The sequence below is a fragment of the Aquila chrysaetos genome, chromosome 12 (assembly GCF_900496995.4).
Source record: "Aquila chrysaetos chrysaetos chromosome 12, bAquChr1.4, whole genome shotgun sequence".
Lineage (NCBI taxonomy): Eukaryota > Metazoa > Chordata > Aves > Accipitriformes > Accipitridae > Aquila > Aquila chrysaetos.
In genome coordinates, this window is record NC_044015.1 from 1,386,076 (window position 1) to 1,400,458 (window position 14,383).

General features: G+C 46.0%; 1 protein-coding gene across 1 annotated transcript; it reads left to right on the forward strand.

Moving 5' to 3' along the window:
* Positions 1 to 75: 75 nt before the first annotated feature.
* On the forward strand, positions 76 to 13,432 carry DDA1 (DET1 and DDB1 associated 1). The gene is made up of 5 exons (XM_030032420.2): positions 76 to 176; positions 4,636 to 4,716; positions 5,060 to 5,111; positions 5,441 to 5,502; positions 6,492 to 13,432. The coding sequence occupies exons 1-5, from the start codon at positions 174 to 176 to the stop codon at positions 6,600 to 6,602; spliced, it is 309 nt and encodes a 102-aa protein (XP_029888280.1). The 5' UTR covers positions 76 to 173; the 3' UTR covers positions 6,603 to 13,432.
* Positions 13,433 to 14,383: the final 951 nt, after the last annotated feature.

Sequence of the window (14,383 nt, forward strand, 5' to 3'; positions counted from 1 at the left end):
CCCTACGCTCCTCAGCGCCGCGCTGAGTGACGGGCGCGGCGCCCAATAAGAGACGAGGGTGGCGAGGCGTGGGCCAATAGAGACGCGCGGGGCGGGCAGCGGAGGCAGTGGGTGGGTTGAGGCGCGGCGAGCGGCGGGGGAGGGGCGGCTCCTCACGACTGGCGGCGGCGAAGATGGTAGGTGCCTCGCGCCCCCCGCCCGAAATGGCGGCACCCCCGGCCTGGTGCTGTGAGGGGAGCGCGGCCCGTGGGGCCCCGCCGCTGCAGCTCCGCCGGCCGCGTTTCGTTGCCCCACCCAGGCCGGGGAAGGTGCGGGGGGGGGGCCGCGGCCGCCTCAGGCCCTGCGAGGCCCTCACCCTCCGGTGTTCCTTCCCGGGGCCTCGGTGGAGGCGGGAGGGCAGCGGGGCTGAGGGAGCCCCGGTCCGGGGCTGGGCACCCCGAGGTGGGTGGTGTCCCACCCTCTGGGGCGGGGTACGGGGGGCCGGGGCACCCCGGGCGGGGGGGGTGTTGCGCGTCCCTAGCGATAGAGGGGTGCGGGGGGGGGGGGGTTGCTACGCCCCGAGCCGAGGGTGTCCCGCACCCCAAGGGGTGGAGGGTTGTAGCACCCCAAGATGGCGGGGCTCCCCACCCCCAGGGATGGGGGAATAAGGCGGGTAGGGACACCCTAAGCTGGGGATGCACCTCTTCTCTTGGGGTGGGGGGGGGTGAGGGGGGATGGGACACCTCAGGCTTGGGGGGGTTCCCCCTTTCTAGTATTTGAGGGGTGGCTGTGGTACTTCAGGGTGTGGGCTATTCCCCACCGTGGCTGGAGGGTGTGGGTCCCCCAGGGTGTGGGGTCTTCCCCACCCTCAGGGATGGGGGGCTGAGAGCAGCTGGGGCATTACCAGGGTGCAGGGTGTTTCCTCCGCCCCCAAGGCTGGGGGGCAGAAGGGGGAAATTGGAGCACCTCTGGGGTGTGGGGTGCTCCCCTGTCCCCAGGGCTGATGTGCACTAAGGGGGCTGGGGGGGTTGTTCAATCCTTTCTGTGCCCCCTAAGCAGCAACAGGCACTTGGTCTGCTGCCTGAGCGTTCGGTGGTGGCTGTCATAGCCAAGAGGCTTCCAGTCTCCCTCCTTCCCTTTGTAGTGATGTAATAATTTTTTAAAAAAGAGGATTTTCCTTCTGCCCCTCCACAAGCTCAGTAACTATGGGAAAAGCAGTGGTGTCCCTGTGGTCTCCGTGTACAGGCGTACTGTGGCCAAGAGCTTAGGTAGCCCTTCCCAAGCCTGTGCTAGTCGTTTTCCTCTAACCCGTGTCCATGTGTGCATGCATCGTGCTGGGACAGAGCCCTGCTTTCAGCATCCGTGTGCTGGGCCTTGTCTTTCTGAGCGTTGTTACTGCAGTTCCTTTCAAAAGCTGAGAATGGGGCACGCGTGTATGGTTTTTTTCACCTTTCTGCTTTTAGATGGGGACTGTCGTCTTCCTAGGAAGCTGAGCACCCTTGTTGACACAGGAACAGTAGATGCATCTTATCTCTACTTCCCAAATCATAGAAGGAACCAGTGTTGTCTTCCGAGGTTGCATAATCGCACTTGTTTTGGTTTTTTGGGTTTGCTTTTCCCCAAAGGAAATGAGGCATCTGCTCAGTTTGGGTGTTGGTTTTTCATTTCCACGCAGGACGCTTCATCAGCTTCACTAGCTTGGCTAGGGTGCGCTTTCTTTGGTTAAAGAGTGGCAGAAGGCACGCAGGGGGAATGTTTCTTCATGCGACATTATGAGGGAGGTATGACTCGGTGTGCCTTGTGCGATAGGTGTGTAAACATGGCAGTGACCTACTGGGGCTTATTTATCTGGTGCCCTTGGAGCAGATAAGGATCATTGCACTTGGAGTATTGTCTGATTCTGAATATCCAGGAATATGACTCCAGGCAATTCCCCCAGGGGGCCTTTTCAATGATCTCTGAGATCGTGTCAGCAGATAGGCGCTGAAATGTGCCTGTATGCGGCAGGCAGGATTTTCATTATCAGAGGGATGGTCTGTGTCACTGACAGCCAGATTTCTCAGTTGAACTGGTGATAAGTGCTTAACGGGCTGACTGGAGCCTAGGTTGGAGAAATGTCTGTGCTCAGTCATTTTAGTGTCCCTGTTCTGCTCTAGCTAAGTTATGGCTGAGCAGTGGGGACTGCTGGCAGGGCTGGAGCTGGTCCACACAAGCGACTGCTGGCCTGAGGAAGGAAAGGTGGTGGCCAAGAGCCAGGGATGCTCGTGGCTGTTAGAGCTGAGGTCTCCAGGTGTTGTCTGAGTGTAGTAGCCCTCCTGCTTGTGAGTCTGCACTTACCTGGTATATATCCTGCTTCAGGTATTTATATTGGAGGGCGGGGGGGGAACCATGCTCACCATTTAAATTGTATCTTGACTGATAATTTTAACAGTATTTTTGCAACTTACTGGACTTAACTCACACTGCTGTAAAAGTCCGTCAAAAGACTGCAGAATCCCTGGTGAGAGCTGTGATCCTGCTCGTCCAGCCGTTTTCCAGGGAAACGTGGGCTCTGCTAGACCAAATCCCCGACTGGAAAGTAGGGAATAGTCTAGCATGAGGAACTTGGGGTGAGCTGTAGCTTATTGAAGAGGTACTTGAAGCTGTGTGCTCCTAAATAAGACCAGTTATTTTCCATTCTTGCAAGTGGTAATAAAACCAAGCAGTTGTCAGGCTTTTGCTGCAATAAAAGAAATCAAGGACATGTCTGTCTCTTTGTGCATTAGGCTGGTGTAGCAGAGCAGGTTATTTTGTCATAAAAAGCCTGCAAATTTAATGCAATGAGAAGGCAAGATGCTTTGAAATGTAACGGGATATTTTTAAAGATCCTCAATCCTTCTAAACAGAGTAATATAATTAGTTCGCTAATCGGTGCCGACTGTGGAAGTCGGTGAGAACAGATGAACAGAGAAATCCATTGGGGCAGGCGTGGGAAGAGCACAACGTGGTCCGAAACCAAGTGCTTCTGTGATAGCAGAGCCAGAAGATCCTGCCTTAATTCCGGAGCTCAGCCGTGATATAGACGTTATGCAGATGAGTGAGTGATGGACTCTGTCCTGGAGAAATTGCGACCAAAGGCAGTGAAGGCACAGGGAAGTAGTGTTGGTCCTGTGGAGGCTAAGACGGGCAAGAGAAATTTGCAATTTGCTCTTTGAACCCCAGTCCAGTATTTTAACAATATTATTTCTAAAACCAGGCATATAGGAAGGGTCGAATGTGGAAACTAGAATGTCAGTAGAGTTCTTTTTAAGAACAAAAGTATGAATAATATTTTCTGGTTTGGCTAATTATAGCTCTTTGTTTTGAATTAAAGTTGCAGCGTTAATAAAAATAATGGCTTCTATTTAAATGAAAACAATGTCTTCCAGCCTAGCAGTTTTGTAGCAATAGTGTCCATTTATGTGTTGCTTCTAACGCTGAAATTAAATGACTTCTCATCTGCTGCTTTACTGTCTTTTAAAATTGCTTATTTATAAGGTGATGTGTGTCCTGGAGTAGAATCCTTTAGTGTTCAGTATAACAGACTTTGAATCTTTAAGCAAGTATCATTACGATACAGGTGTCTGGTCTGATGATTTAGAAGGGATGTCTCAGGGCCTCTCTCTCTTCTGCTTATTGCACAGGTACATCTTGCATTTATTACCCATCTTCTCTTTACTTTAAAGACATTGCCGGGCATCTTCCTTTGTCTCTGCTGTGAGTAGAGCGGCTCCGACACACTCTTAAGCTCGGTTTTCTCCTGACCCCATAGTGTTTTCCTCCTGCCCTCCTTTTTCACTTTGGAGAAGGAAATTCCTGTTTCATGCTGCTATGGCTTAATTAAACTGAGAGGGCTCTGCAGGGTTCCCGTGGCTGTTTAGCAAATAGCTCTGCTGGCCTGTGTGATCAACAGTTTTGTTGTGAGTGGTGATCTAACCACTTCCAGCAAAACTTGGGATTATTTTTTTTGAGGTACCAGTAGCCTTGATGTGTGTAGGGATGTGATCCTTCAAAAAGAAAAATAAAGTTGGGCCAGGCAGATAAGCATGCGATAAGGATTGGGCTTTTGAGGCCGCGTAGGCTTTTGTTGCTCTGTGGAACCAGCCTTGGTCTTTGAAAAAGAATGTTAACTGGGAAGGCAAAAGAGCAACTAGTTTGATATGGTGTTGTATTCAAGGACTTCAGACATCAGCGTAGCTGTGGCAGATTTCTCATGTGATGTTGCGATTTGTGCTGGTAAATTACTGTGAATTCTGGTCAGCTACATCAGTGGTGTTTGTGTGGTGCAAATCTTCCTTCTGTCAGAGCTCACCCAATTGGAAACATACCTCTTTTTAATTACCTATATGCTAAACGATACTTAATTAGCATCTTTCTAATTGAATTACTGAACTTTGGGGATATAACAAGCCAAATGCAGAACCTGGGGATTGGCTTACTTCATAAAAACAGTTTTGGGGGGGTTTCAGTATCCAACAGCCATCTCGCTAGCTGGGACCTGGCAGCGTCCTTCAGTTCCTGCAGTTGTTTATTTTAATGACCTGAGCAACTCCTTTGAGAATCAGCACAAAGCAAACAACAAACGGAATATCACTCTTTCTTTCCTCACCTACTTCTTTGTATTCTGTGTCTTTTTAGGCAGATTTTTTGAAAGGATTACCGGTCTATAACAAAAGCAACTTCAGCAGATTCCATGCGGATTCTGTATGTAAAGCATCAGTAAGTATTGCCACATCCTGGTGCTTTGGGGGAAGGTTGTCTTGCTTGGCTCAAAGGATGCTAGAGTGAAATAAACTTGAAATGAGTATTTTGTTTCTTAAAAAACATGTATGATCACAGCTGGTAGTTCGTGAGTTGAGATTGGCAAGGAAAACTTCCTGCTTGCTTTGGTGAGGAATGTGTCCTCATGACAGCCAAACCACATCTGTGGTGCTTTCTTTGTATATACATTCTTTAATAGTAGTCTTATGTCCTGAAAGCCTTTTGGCTGATTTAGCTGTGCTTGGGTTAAAAATCACCTTTTTGCTGTCTTTGTTCTGTAACTGTTCTAATTCTTCTACAGAATAGAAGACCATCGGTATATCTTCCCACGAGAGAATATCCATCTGAACAAAGTAAGTCTGCCCTGCTAAAGTTTGAGTTTTTTTAATAACTTTATTGTGTTCTAATATTAAAAATCTGGTGTACATATAATCTCCCATATTTTAAACTTCAGATAAGGTGATATTGTTGAACTGTCACCACTGTGATGAGCAGTATGTGTCCAGTTACTGTTTTTTGTGCTTTTTCCTCTACCCTTATTAAGTGATCAGTGTTCCTGCATACTGTCCTTTCATTAAAAAAGACCATGCTTAGTATGTGAAGTAATGTGGTGATCACTGCACCATTTTAAAAGTCATCTTTAAAATGACCTCAGTATGTTTCTCTCTCTTTTCTTTGGCAGTCATAGTAACAGAAAAGACAAATATACTTTTGCGTTATTTACATCAGCAGTGGGACAAAAAGGTATGGGCATGTTTTCTTAATATTATTTTGTCTTGATTTGCTGACTTGGGCTAATTGAGCTGAAAGTTAATCACAGTCAAAATATTGAAGATCAATTAAAAGAAAGTGCGAACTGCACTTCAGCAAAAGGATAGTGCAAGGAGGCTCTGTCTCTGCACAATGCTTCTTTCTAAAAACAAACAACTTTTTCTTCCCTTTCAATGTAAGGGACATTAACTCAATGTTTAGTCTAAACTTGGGAGTCTGCAGTTACGTTTCCTACTTACTGCAGTTTTCCTTTGTGGCCTTGGCAAATTGGTCTCCCTGTGCCTCAGCATCTGCTTTACAGCTAGGCTAAAGCTGCTCTTACCTCCCAGGACTGTTAGGAGAAGACAGATGAGCTTGTGCAGAATGTGAATGCACTAATGAGGCTGTGTAAGTACCTTGGGTACAAAATCTGAGTTCTCATATGAGGAACACACAAACTAGTATGCTCTAGCTAGCGTTTGAGACTAGGAAGCTGGGATACCTGTGTTGGGAGTACTCAGAGCAAGGCAATGACTTAGGAGTGGAGACATCGAAGCAGTGAGTGTAATCATGGGCAGAGCAGAGGTTGGAGAATAACCTGGAGAGAGGTAAAAAGATAAGAAACCTTGAAGCTGAAAAGAAAGTATTTGTGACAGAAGGCTTTGGGAGATTTTGGTAAGTTCAGGGGCTGACTCAGAGCAGAGGGAAAGAGGATCTTACTCATGTTTGTGCAGTATTTGAGATCTATAAATAAAAGGTGCTGAGATCAATGGTATTTTAGTCCCACCCTCAAATTTGAAGAACAATCTAGAAGGAGTACCTTTCAGCTTTGGGTAAAATCCTCTTGAGTGTTTCTTCCAGTGTGTCAGTTAGGTCATTGCATCTGAAAACTTTTACAAATAAAAACTTGTTCTACTGACACTAGCTCCCACCAGAATCTAAGGCTTTCGAGAATTTCACTGTGGCTTTCTCTGTCCAAACAGAATGCAGCAAAGAAGAGAGATCAAGAGCAAGTGGAAATAGAAGGTGAGAATTCGGCGCCGCCACGGAAAATCGCTCGGACAGACAGCCAGGATATGAATGAGGACACTTAAACTCTTGGCTTTCTCCTCTACTACTTTGCAGGCGCTTCCTGTTTTGTCTCAAAGTGTGTAAAGTTTGCCCCTTGCCCCCATCTCTCACCCCTCCACTACGCAGCCCAAACCACTTCTGACTTTATAGGAGCCAACATATTTATTTCTTTTTTTCTCTCCATTTTTTATTTATGCCGTAAAACTTACGGAGCAGTGGTGGAACAATTCAGTAAATGGTGTAGTATAACCTTAGTTCCTCCTTTCTAAAAATATACACTGTCACTTTCACAGGTTTTGTTGAATCTGTTACCTAATCAACCAGGTCTAGCTATTGGAGCCTGGGTAGGAGATGTGGGTTATTACAGAACCCGTCAGTGATATAGGCTCTCCGATTCATGTACCTGTTGACATATTACAAGTCGTTAACTCTTCTTTGGATGTGCCCAGTCCAGCCATAAGTGTGGGGCCTCACTATTTTTCTCAAATACCTTGAAACTGGCACTGCACTAAAAAAATCATGGGTGTCATTTAGGGTTATGTTGATCTTAGCAAACGTGTTGTCAACTTGATATATCAGTTGTATTCTTTTGGTCTGTTCTGTAAGGGCCACGGTCATTTGGCAGCGTACATTATCTCATGCACCAGTGGTCATGGAGAATTCAAGTGAAAGGTGTGTTGCTTTTGTTGCTCTTAAATTCTAACCGTCTCTTGGTCTTGAACGGACTGATATGTGCAACTTCTCCGTTGGAATAAAAGGATACTCTTATCCTATTCTGAGTATTTGATCAACAGTGTATTTAAGCAGCAGCTGATGGAATGGAGTCGGGTAGGCATCCTGCAGGCAGCGCGTGGCTGGATTAAGTCTGGGAGCACCTCGGCAACTAGATCTAGTTCTCTGTCTCAATTGCCAGCTCTGAATAATGGTACGTTGTATTTTCCTGCGATATCGGCATGTCTGGAATGGAGTTCAGGACTTGGAGTTGATCAAAATGTGAGCTTCCATGGTCTCTGATGAAGACCAATCTCTTTTGGACTGTGACAGTTCAGTGCCTGTTGCCTGTTACCCTTCGCTGACTTCAATAAGAGCCAAAATGGAGACCTGTAAGTCGTCTAGGTGGATTCAGAGGTTCAGAGACTAAAAGGAAATGAGCATCGTCACCTGAAGGGGACAGGAAAGGTGTAGCTTAGTAACGATGTCTTGTCTGCTTTAACGTAAGAAGCTGACTTCACACTGTGTTAGTTTAAATTGTTGCATTTATAGCTGTGTTTTTTCCTCGTTGACAAATCCTAAACACCAATTCAAGAAATCGCACGAACGTTTTTCTAGAGATCCTGGATAAGGCTTGTTCTGAGTGGCCGCAGTGGCAGCGAGCTTTGAGGGTTTCTGCTGTCCCCTTCTCCACAGCATCCCCGTCCAACCAGGGGATGCCACGTGTGCAGGTTTGGGGGCAAAGGGAACGCGAAGGGTGATAAACTGATGCTGAGGACAGCATGTTGCAAGGCAGAACCTTAGGAAGAGCAGGGCACAGCTAACGTTGCAATTTTAAATGTACATTAGGCACCAAGTTTCTGATGCAGTGAGTGAATTTAACACTGAGTAGTTTAGAACTTTGTATCTGCCTCAAAAAACGTTACCTTTTGCTATGGCAGTAACCTCCAAATTACTGGAATGTCTTTGAAAATGCCAACTGTGTTGGTGAAGATAAAATATACTCGGGTTTCTGTGTGATTTACTGGCGATTGCAAGAGGACTCCTCACCGAGTTACGCTGTCAAAAAGTGCTTTTGTGCAAAGTGCAAGACATTGACTGAAGATGCGGTGTTAGCATCCAGCTTCGCAGGGATTATCTGAAGCTGAAACTGAAGAATCCTTTGAAGAGCTGTGAGATACCAAAAGAGGAAACGGACGTGCAGCTGGTGGTAAAGTGTGACCAATTTGTGTGTTTAGCAAAGCTTGAGAGCTGCAGCCTTGCAGTAATGTTTGTACAGTGCTTTAAAGTTGTAAAATGCTGTATAATTCTTGAGTGATATGGCAAGGTTTGAGCTTTGCTGACTTCTCTGCTAGACAGAGTGATGTACTATTAAAGAGAGTTGGCAGTTCCTTCCTGTTGTAAACCCCCGTCTTTGTTCCCTCTGTGTCTTTTAAAAATGATCTTGTTGGTTATGGGAGCCTTTGAAATATTTCAGATATTTTTAGGAGGTAAAAGACAGTTGCCTTTTAAAGTAGTTCTGAAGTGATGGAGAAACAAGTCTTCAAAGCGATGTAACTTCTAAGTGTCAAACTGGTTGGGTTTTGTTTTTTTTTTTGCATTGGTGGCTGTGTACAAGCAGTATGGATTTCTGATACCCACAGTGAGTCTTTTCTACACCCCATCCAATCTGAAGCGAGAGCTCCCTTTCTTCTTCCTTCTCCAACTCACTTTCCATGCTGCTACTGCCTCAAGAGTGCTGTCCTCGAGCTGTTGCACTTTGATCCTGTATTCACGTCTCTTTAATACATGGTAAGTGTATTGGGTTTGAATGTTGCATGGAAGATCTTACTTGCCTAACTGTGACTTCCTGGTGCCTTAGTGCATTGAAAACAACAAAAAATGTTTAAAAAAACAAACCCTGGGTTTTTGCTGACTGCACTGTTTGTATAATACCTAGCTCCTCTGACTTCCTTCCAACTCTCTTGTTACAAAGTGACTGAGATTTAGTGGCCCTCAGGGGGTTTTTCTATATGTCTGCATAGCGGTATTTTTATTGTTTCTGTTACCAGTGTATACTAAAGGTTTGGGTTTTTTAATGAAAACTTAAGATACTTGTCAGAGATCAGAATTTTGGTTTTTTAGTTGAATAGCGCATCTTTTCTCAAAATTCGAAGCAGCAGAAACATGTTTCTTGATATCAAGGGACGATGAGTCCGTCTAGGAGCAGCCCCTTCCAGCAGACTGTCCTGTTCTCAGGCGTCTGTCCTGTATTAAACAGCGCTGGAGCTTGTGCCCAATGTGAGCAATTAGATGTGTGCTGGGTACGTTTAGAATATTAAAAAGTTGGGCACTGCCTTTTTCTAACATAAAAATACACTAGTGACTGATGTGCAGGGAAACTAAAGTTTGGGTTAGGTTAATTCTTGATATTGTATGATCACTTTTTAGGGGAGAAATAGTTTAAAAAAACTCCTCACATTAAGAGTTAAGAGGTGGAAAAATGTTGAGAGAAAGAATGGACTTTAACATGTTCTATGAATTCACAGCTGAGGGGCCAGGTAACTGTGTCTGAGCAGCAAAGTCTGTGTTTGTTTGCATTGATGGTTGACTCCTGGAGTGTGCTGGGTCAGTTTATTATGTCAGAGTATGTTCAGTCAGGTAACGTTGGCATGTTCAGCTTTCAAGGTGTTTCCTGTTTCCGTCTGTGGAAGTTTTTCGAGACCCTGACGAACGATGCCCTGAGCAACCTGCTCTGCGTTTGGTGTCGCCCGTGCTTTGAGCAGGAGGCTGGAAGCAACCTCCTGGGGTTCTTTCCAACTGATAAACACTGGCAAGTGCAAAATGCAGCAGAACCTGTGGCTAGAAGGTTTGTTTTTGTATGAAGCTGGCAAGCTGTGGAAGACTGTTAGCAAGGCTTATGGAGTCTGCAAGCATGTGCAAAAGTTTTTGACAAGCCCTGAAACCACATTGTGCTATCAAGAACAGCGAGTGGCAGGATGGGGATTGAGACCGGGAGGGGAGGAAGGGAGCCGGGAGGAAGGGAGCCGTTCAGCTCCCCATCTGCCTGACGCTGCAGCTCAGCCTGGACCGAGGCTGTCGTGGGTCTAAACTCTACCACAGGAGTATTGAAGGTGGGCAGAAGTTTTTAGATGTATTTCACTAACAAGATGCATTTAGATGCATTTCACTGTAAGAGGACAGGCTTTTAGAGTAATTTAGATGTGTTAGATCTGATTTAAAAAAAAAAAAAAAACAAAACACTTGTTTTCTTAGCCTTGGCAAGACATGAAGCACCAGCAGCGATCTGGTTTGAGTGTCTGGGATGCATGTCCCAGTGACTGTTGGGAGCTGGTTGCCAGGTCGGGTTGTGATGAATTCAAAGGACATGCTCAACCCGACTGCTGTTTTCTGTCATCCTGGTAAATGTGCCAAGCTGTTAGTGAACTCCACATGCGTGCAGTTGTTTGGGGTTTTACCGACATCTCTGTGTGGGGAAGGCTGTGAAGTTGGCTTTGGAGTAGGATCGGCTGGAAAATGGGTTTCCCTCCCTCTCCAGTGCGTGCCTTATGCAGCAATTCAGTTGTCAGTGTTTGGACTGTTTCCTATGAGGCAAATTTTGAACATGCTGGACATTAATCTTAAAATTTTCACTCTGTACTAGGTAGTTATAACAGGTATAACTTCAAAACTTATTTTTTGGTGAGCTCCTTGTCACTGGTCTTAAGGGCAAAGACTAAGCAGGAGTCTTTTCTAACACTGCAGCTATCAGCTATGTTACCACTTAATGTTTTCTGGCTTGTTTGTAAACCACTAGCTTAATTTTTTGTTTTTAAGAATTTTTAAAAAGACCTGCATATCTATAATAGGAAAACTAATTTGTTTTCCTCGATTAATGACGTCAGCCTGGCAGCAGGGGAATTGTGCGACACACTGACCGTGACCAGAGGGTTTCCAGCTGATCTCTGTGTCATGTTTTATCTTATATTTTTTTGATGTGTAACAGAGAGTGGGAAATCCTTCTCTTTAAAGAAGAGAGGGTTGCATTTACCTGGGAGCAGCAAAGGGTATTTTTGGGAGCAGTGCAGAGGATGTGCTGGCTGCTGTGCCCAGAAGGGGGTATTGCATCATGGCTTTGGTTAAGCACAGAGTGACCTTCATGCCGTGCTGACTGCGCTTTTGGGTTTCTCTGCTGCTGGTTCACAATGTCTGTGCCCTGACAGCGGAGAGTGCAGCCCCAGGATCTCATCTAACAGCTGATCTGGGATGTTTGCTGCTAGTAATCACCTAAAAATGCTGAGTCAGCAGGCTATCCAGGTGGACTGGCTATGCCAGCTGACAGCTTACTTATGGGTCTGATGGCTGCATCCAGCCTGCACTAAATGACTTACTGTCACAGCATTGGCTTGCAGAGCTCGTCCTGAAATGCGTGCGCTGGCAGCTGAGTTATGTTTTATATAAAAGATGTGTGTCATCTTGAGAGTTTAATGTCAGGGAGGAGGCAGGACTTCTAGAACCTCATCTTTTTTTAACTACTGGGAAAAAAACATCTTTTAGGTGTTGAAAAGGCTGAACCTGGCCTGCAGGGAAGATACATCTTTGTAACTGAAACAAGGGAGTGAAATACCAGCTTTCAAATTCTCTTTAACACTGAGAGTCTGTTTTTAAAGGCAAAAATTCCCTAGCGTGTCCCCAAATATGAAGAACTAAGGCTCCCTACGTGTGTGATTTTAGAATTGGGTTGTTCTAGGAATTTAAAAAAAAACCATCTTATTGGTGGTCTTAATGTTTTTTGAGGAGTCTGGGTGGCTTTAACCTTTGTGGTAGAGTTCCAAGTTTTGCTGATGTAAACCCGAAAGTAAGTATTCAGTTGGTGAGGTCGAAGGGCAGCACTGTTAAAACTTAACCCTCTTTCAGATCAGGATTTTTTTCATATTGGAGGTGGCTGGCTGAATCGGTTGGGTGGCATAGGGTGAGTGGGCACACCTGGGGGCCAGCGTTTGCTGCTGCACACACTGCAGTTGCAGACGAGGGTTTCCACAGGTCTTCACCTGCTCTGGTGCTCCTTCCCCAACCAACTACTCGGCAGCATTCGGAGGCGAGAGACGGCCCCACTCCTTGGCTCACCAGCCCTGTAGGAAAGTGATGCTGCCTTACAGCTGCCTTGTGCACAACGAGGACGGTAATTTGTGCTCTTTGTGCTATAACTCTGTTTTTAATTTCCTTGCCTTTGTGACTGAAGCAAACTTTATTTGGCTAGCAACTAGCAGTAGTGTTTCACTTTGCCTCATTGCTACCAGCTCCATCCATAAACATCCCCAGGACGACTTGTCCCTGTTCGCTCTTCAGTGAATCACAGTGCTGCAGTCCCTGGGATGTTGGTGTTAAAAACACACAGTGCTTTCATTTTTTTTGAGAGACACGATATTGGACAGTCTTAACAGGTCAAATCCTCTCCCCTGCTTTGATAGAAGCAGCATGTGTGTGAGCGTGAAAAGGGGTGAGGGGCTGGGAAGCATCGAGGCAGTGGAGTAAGCTGGTGGAGAGCAGGACTAGCTGTCTGGTTTGTTCCTTAACGATGGCTCTCGGGGATGCAGGGACATGGGATGACTAATCACTTACTGTAAGAAATAGCACGAAATCTGAATGGATGGTCAGACCTGAGTCACTGCGTTGTCTGTGCTACAGTTGTGCTGATTTCCAAATGCATTCATTTCTTATTAATCAGCGCACAGTGTGCCATTAACAAGCTTTATTGGGTATTTTTAGTTAAACCACCCCGTCCTTGGCCAGTTGCACATCACAGCTGGGTGTCTGAGAGCAGCTCAGAGCTTTCTGTCGTTCACAACTGCTTTTAACTCTTCTGGTTCATTCAGCACATGCAGTACCAGGCTGGTTTTTGCAATGCAACGTCCAGCTTTTGAGTCTGTGTTACTTCCAACCTGTCTTTGCAACTTGAATTTTCCTCTTTTGCAAAAATATTGTCTTGTGGGGCTGGGAGAAAGTGGTTTTTCCTGAAAGCTGCATGTTGGCAGAAGGGCTGCCCTCGTGGAGTGACTGTAAATACACTGTTAGTCGAATGTCATGGCCATTGGATTTTTTTTGCATTTATTTTTAAACTATTCCATGTTTGATACTGTGTATAATAAATTTGCAGAATTTAGAGGATTATAACTTTCTTCATTCTTCCTCTACCTGACAATACGTGCGAGACCTGCGGCGTGGCTGCCGGAGGGCACTTTGCATCAAACCGTGCCGGTGGGGCTTGTCCTTGTGTCACTTTCTCAGAGCTTTGCCCTGTGTTAGAGGACTGTGAAGGGTGACAGCATCCCTAACGTCCCCTTCCACCTTTCCCAGGGTCAGGAGACCCGAGACTTGTCCCCTGAGCAGATGTGCCATGCAAGCCGCTGCGGGCAATAATTTAGCCCACACCTCAGGCTTGTTGAAATATATTTTTATTGCATTTCTGCAGGTTTTACAAAAATATGACAAAATAAATTAAAAAGAAATAAATAACCCCCTTCGTTTCTTTTAATTTCCAAAGAAATAAAACACAGCAAGGAAAAAAAAAAAAGCCTAAAACAACCTAACTCTTCCCTCCTTTGTACAGTAACTGCCTGGAAGAGTGAGATGCCAGACAGGCGGCCGCTTGTAGAAATACTTTGTATAGAGAAATGTTTAAAAATGCCCTGGACTTGTGGGATCCTGGCAGCAGCGGGACCCTGCCCTCTCCTCCGGCAAGCGGTGCAGGAATAGATGGTACCAGGACTGTTACTCTCAGGAGGGAAATGGGATAAAAGAAACTCCCTTTAAGACCAGCGTGTGTTCAAGAGTGGCAGAGATGAGAGCTGGCCCTGACCAGCCAAACCCAAGCAGAGAAACTAAATGAAACGGAGAAAGGGAGAGCGCTCTGCGCCTCTGCCTGCGGCCCTGCCTGATTTTGGGATGTGTGCAGGCAGGGCAGGCAGAGCAGCCAGGTGTGGGGTGAGCTCTGGGCTCTGTAGAGCCCCGAGGGCCAGGCAGCTGTGCAGCAGGGGTGGGTGTTTTGGGTTACCTGGTACCCCCAGCCGGGCTGGGGTCTTTTTTCCTGCCATCACTTAACGTGCTGCTGCTC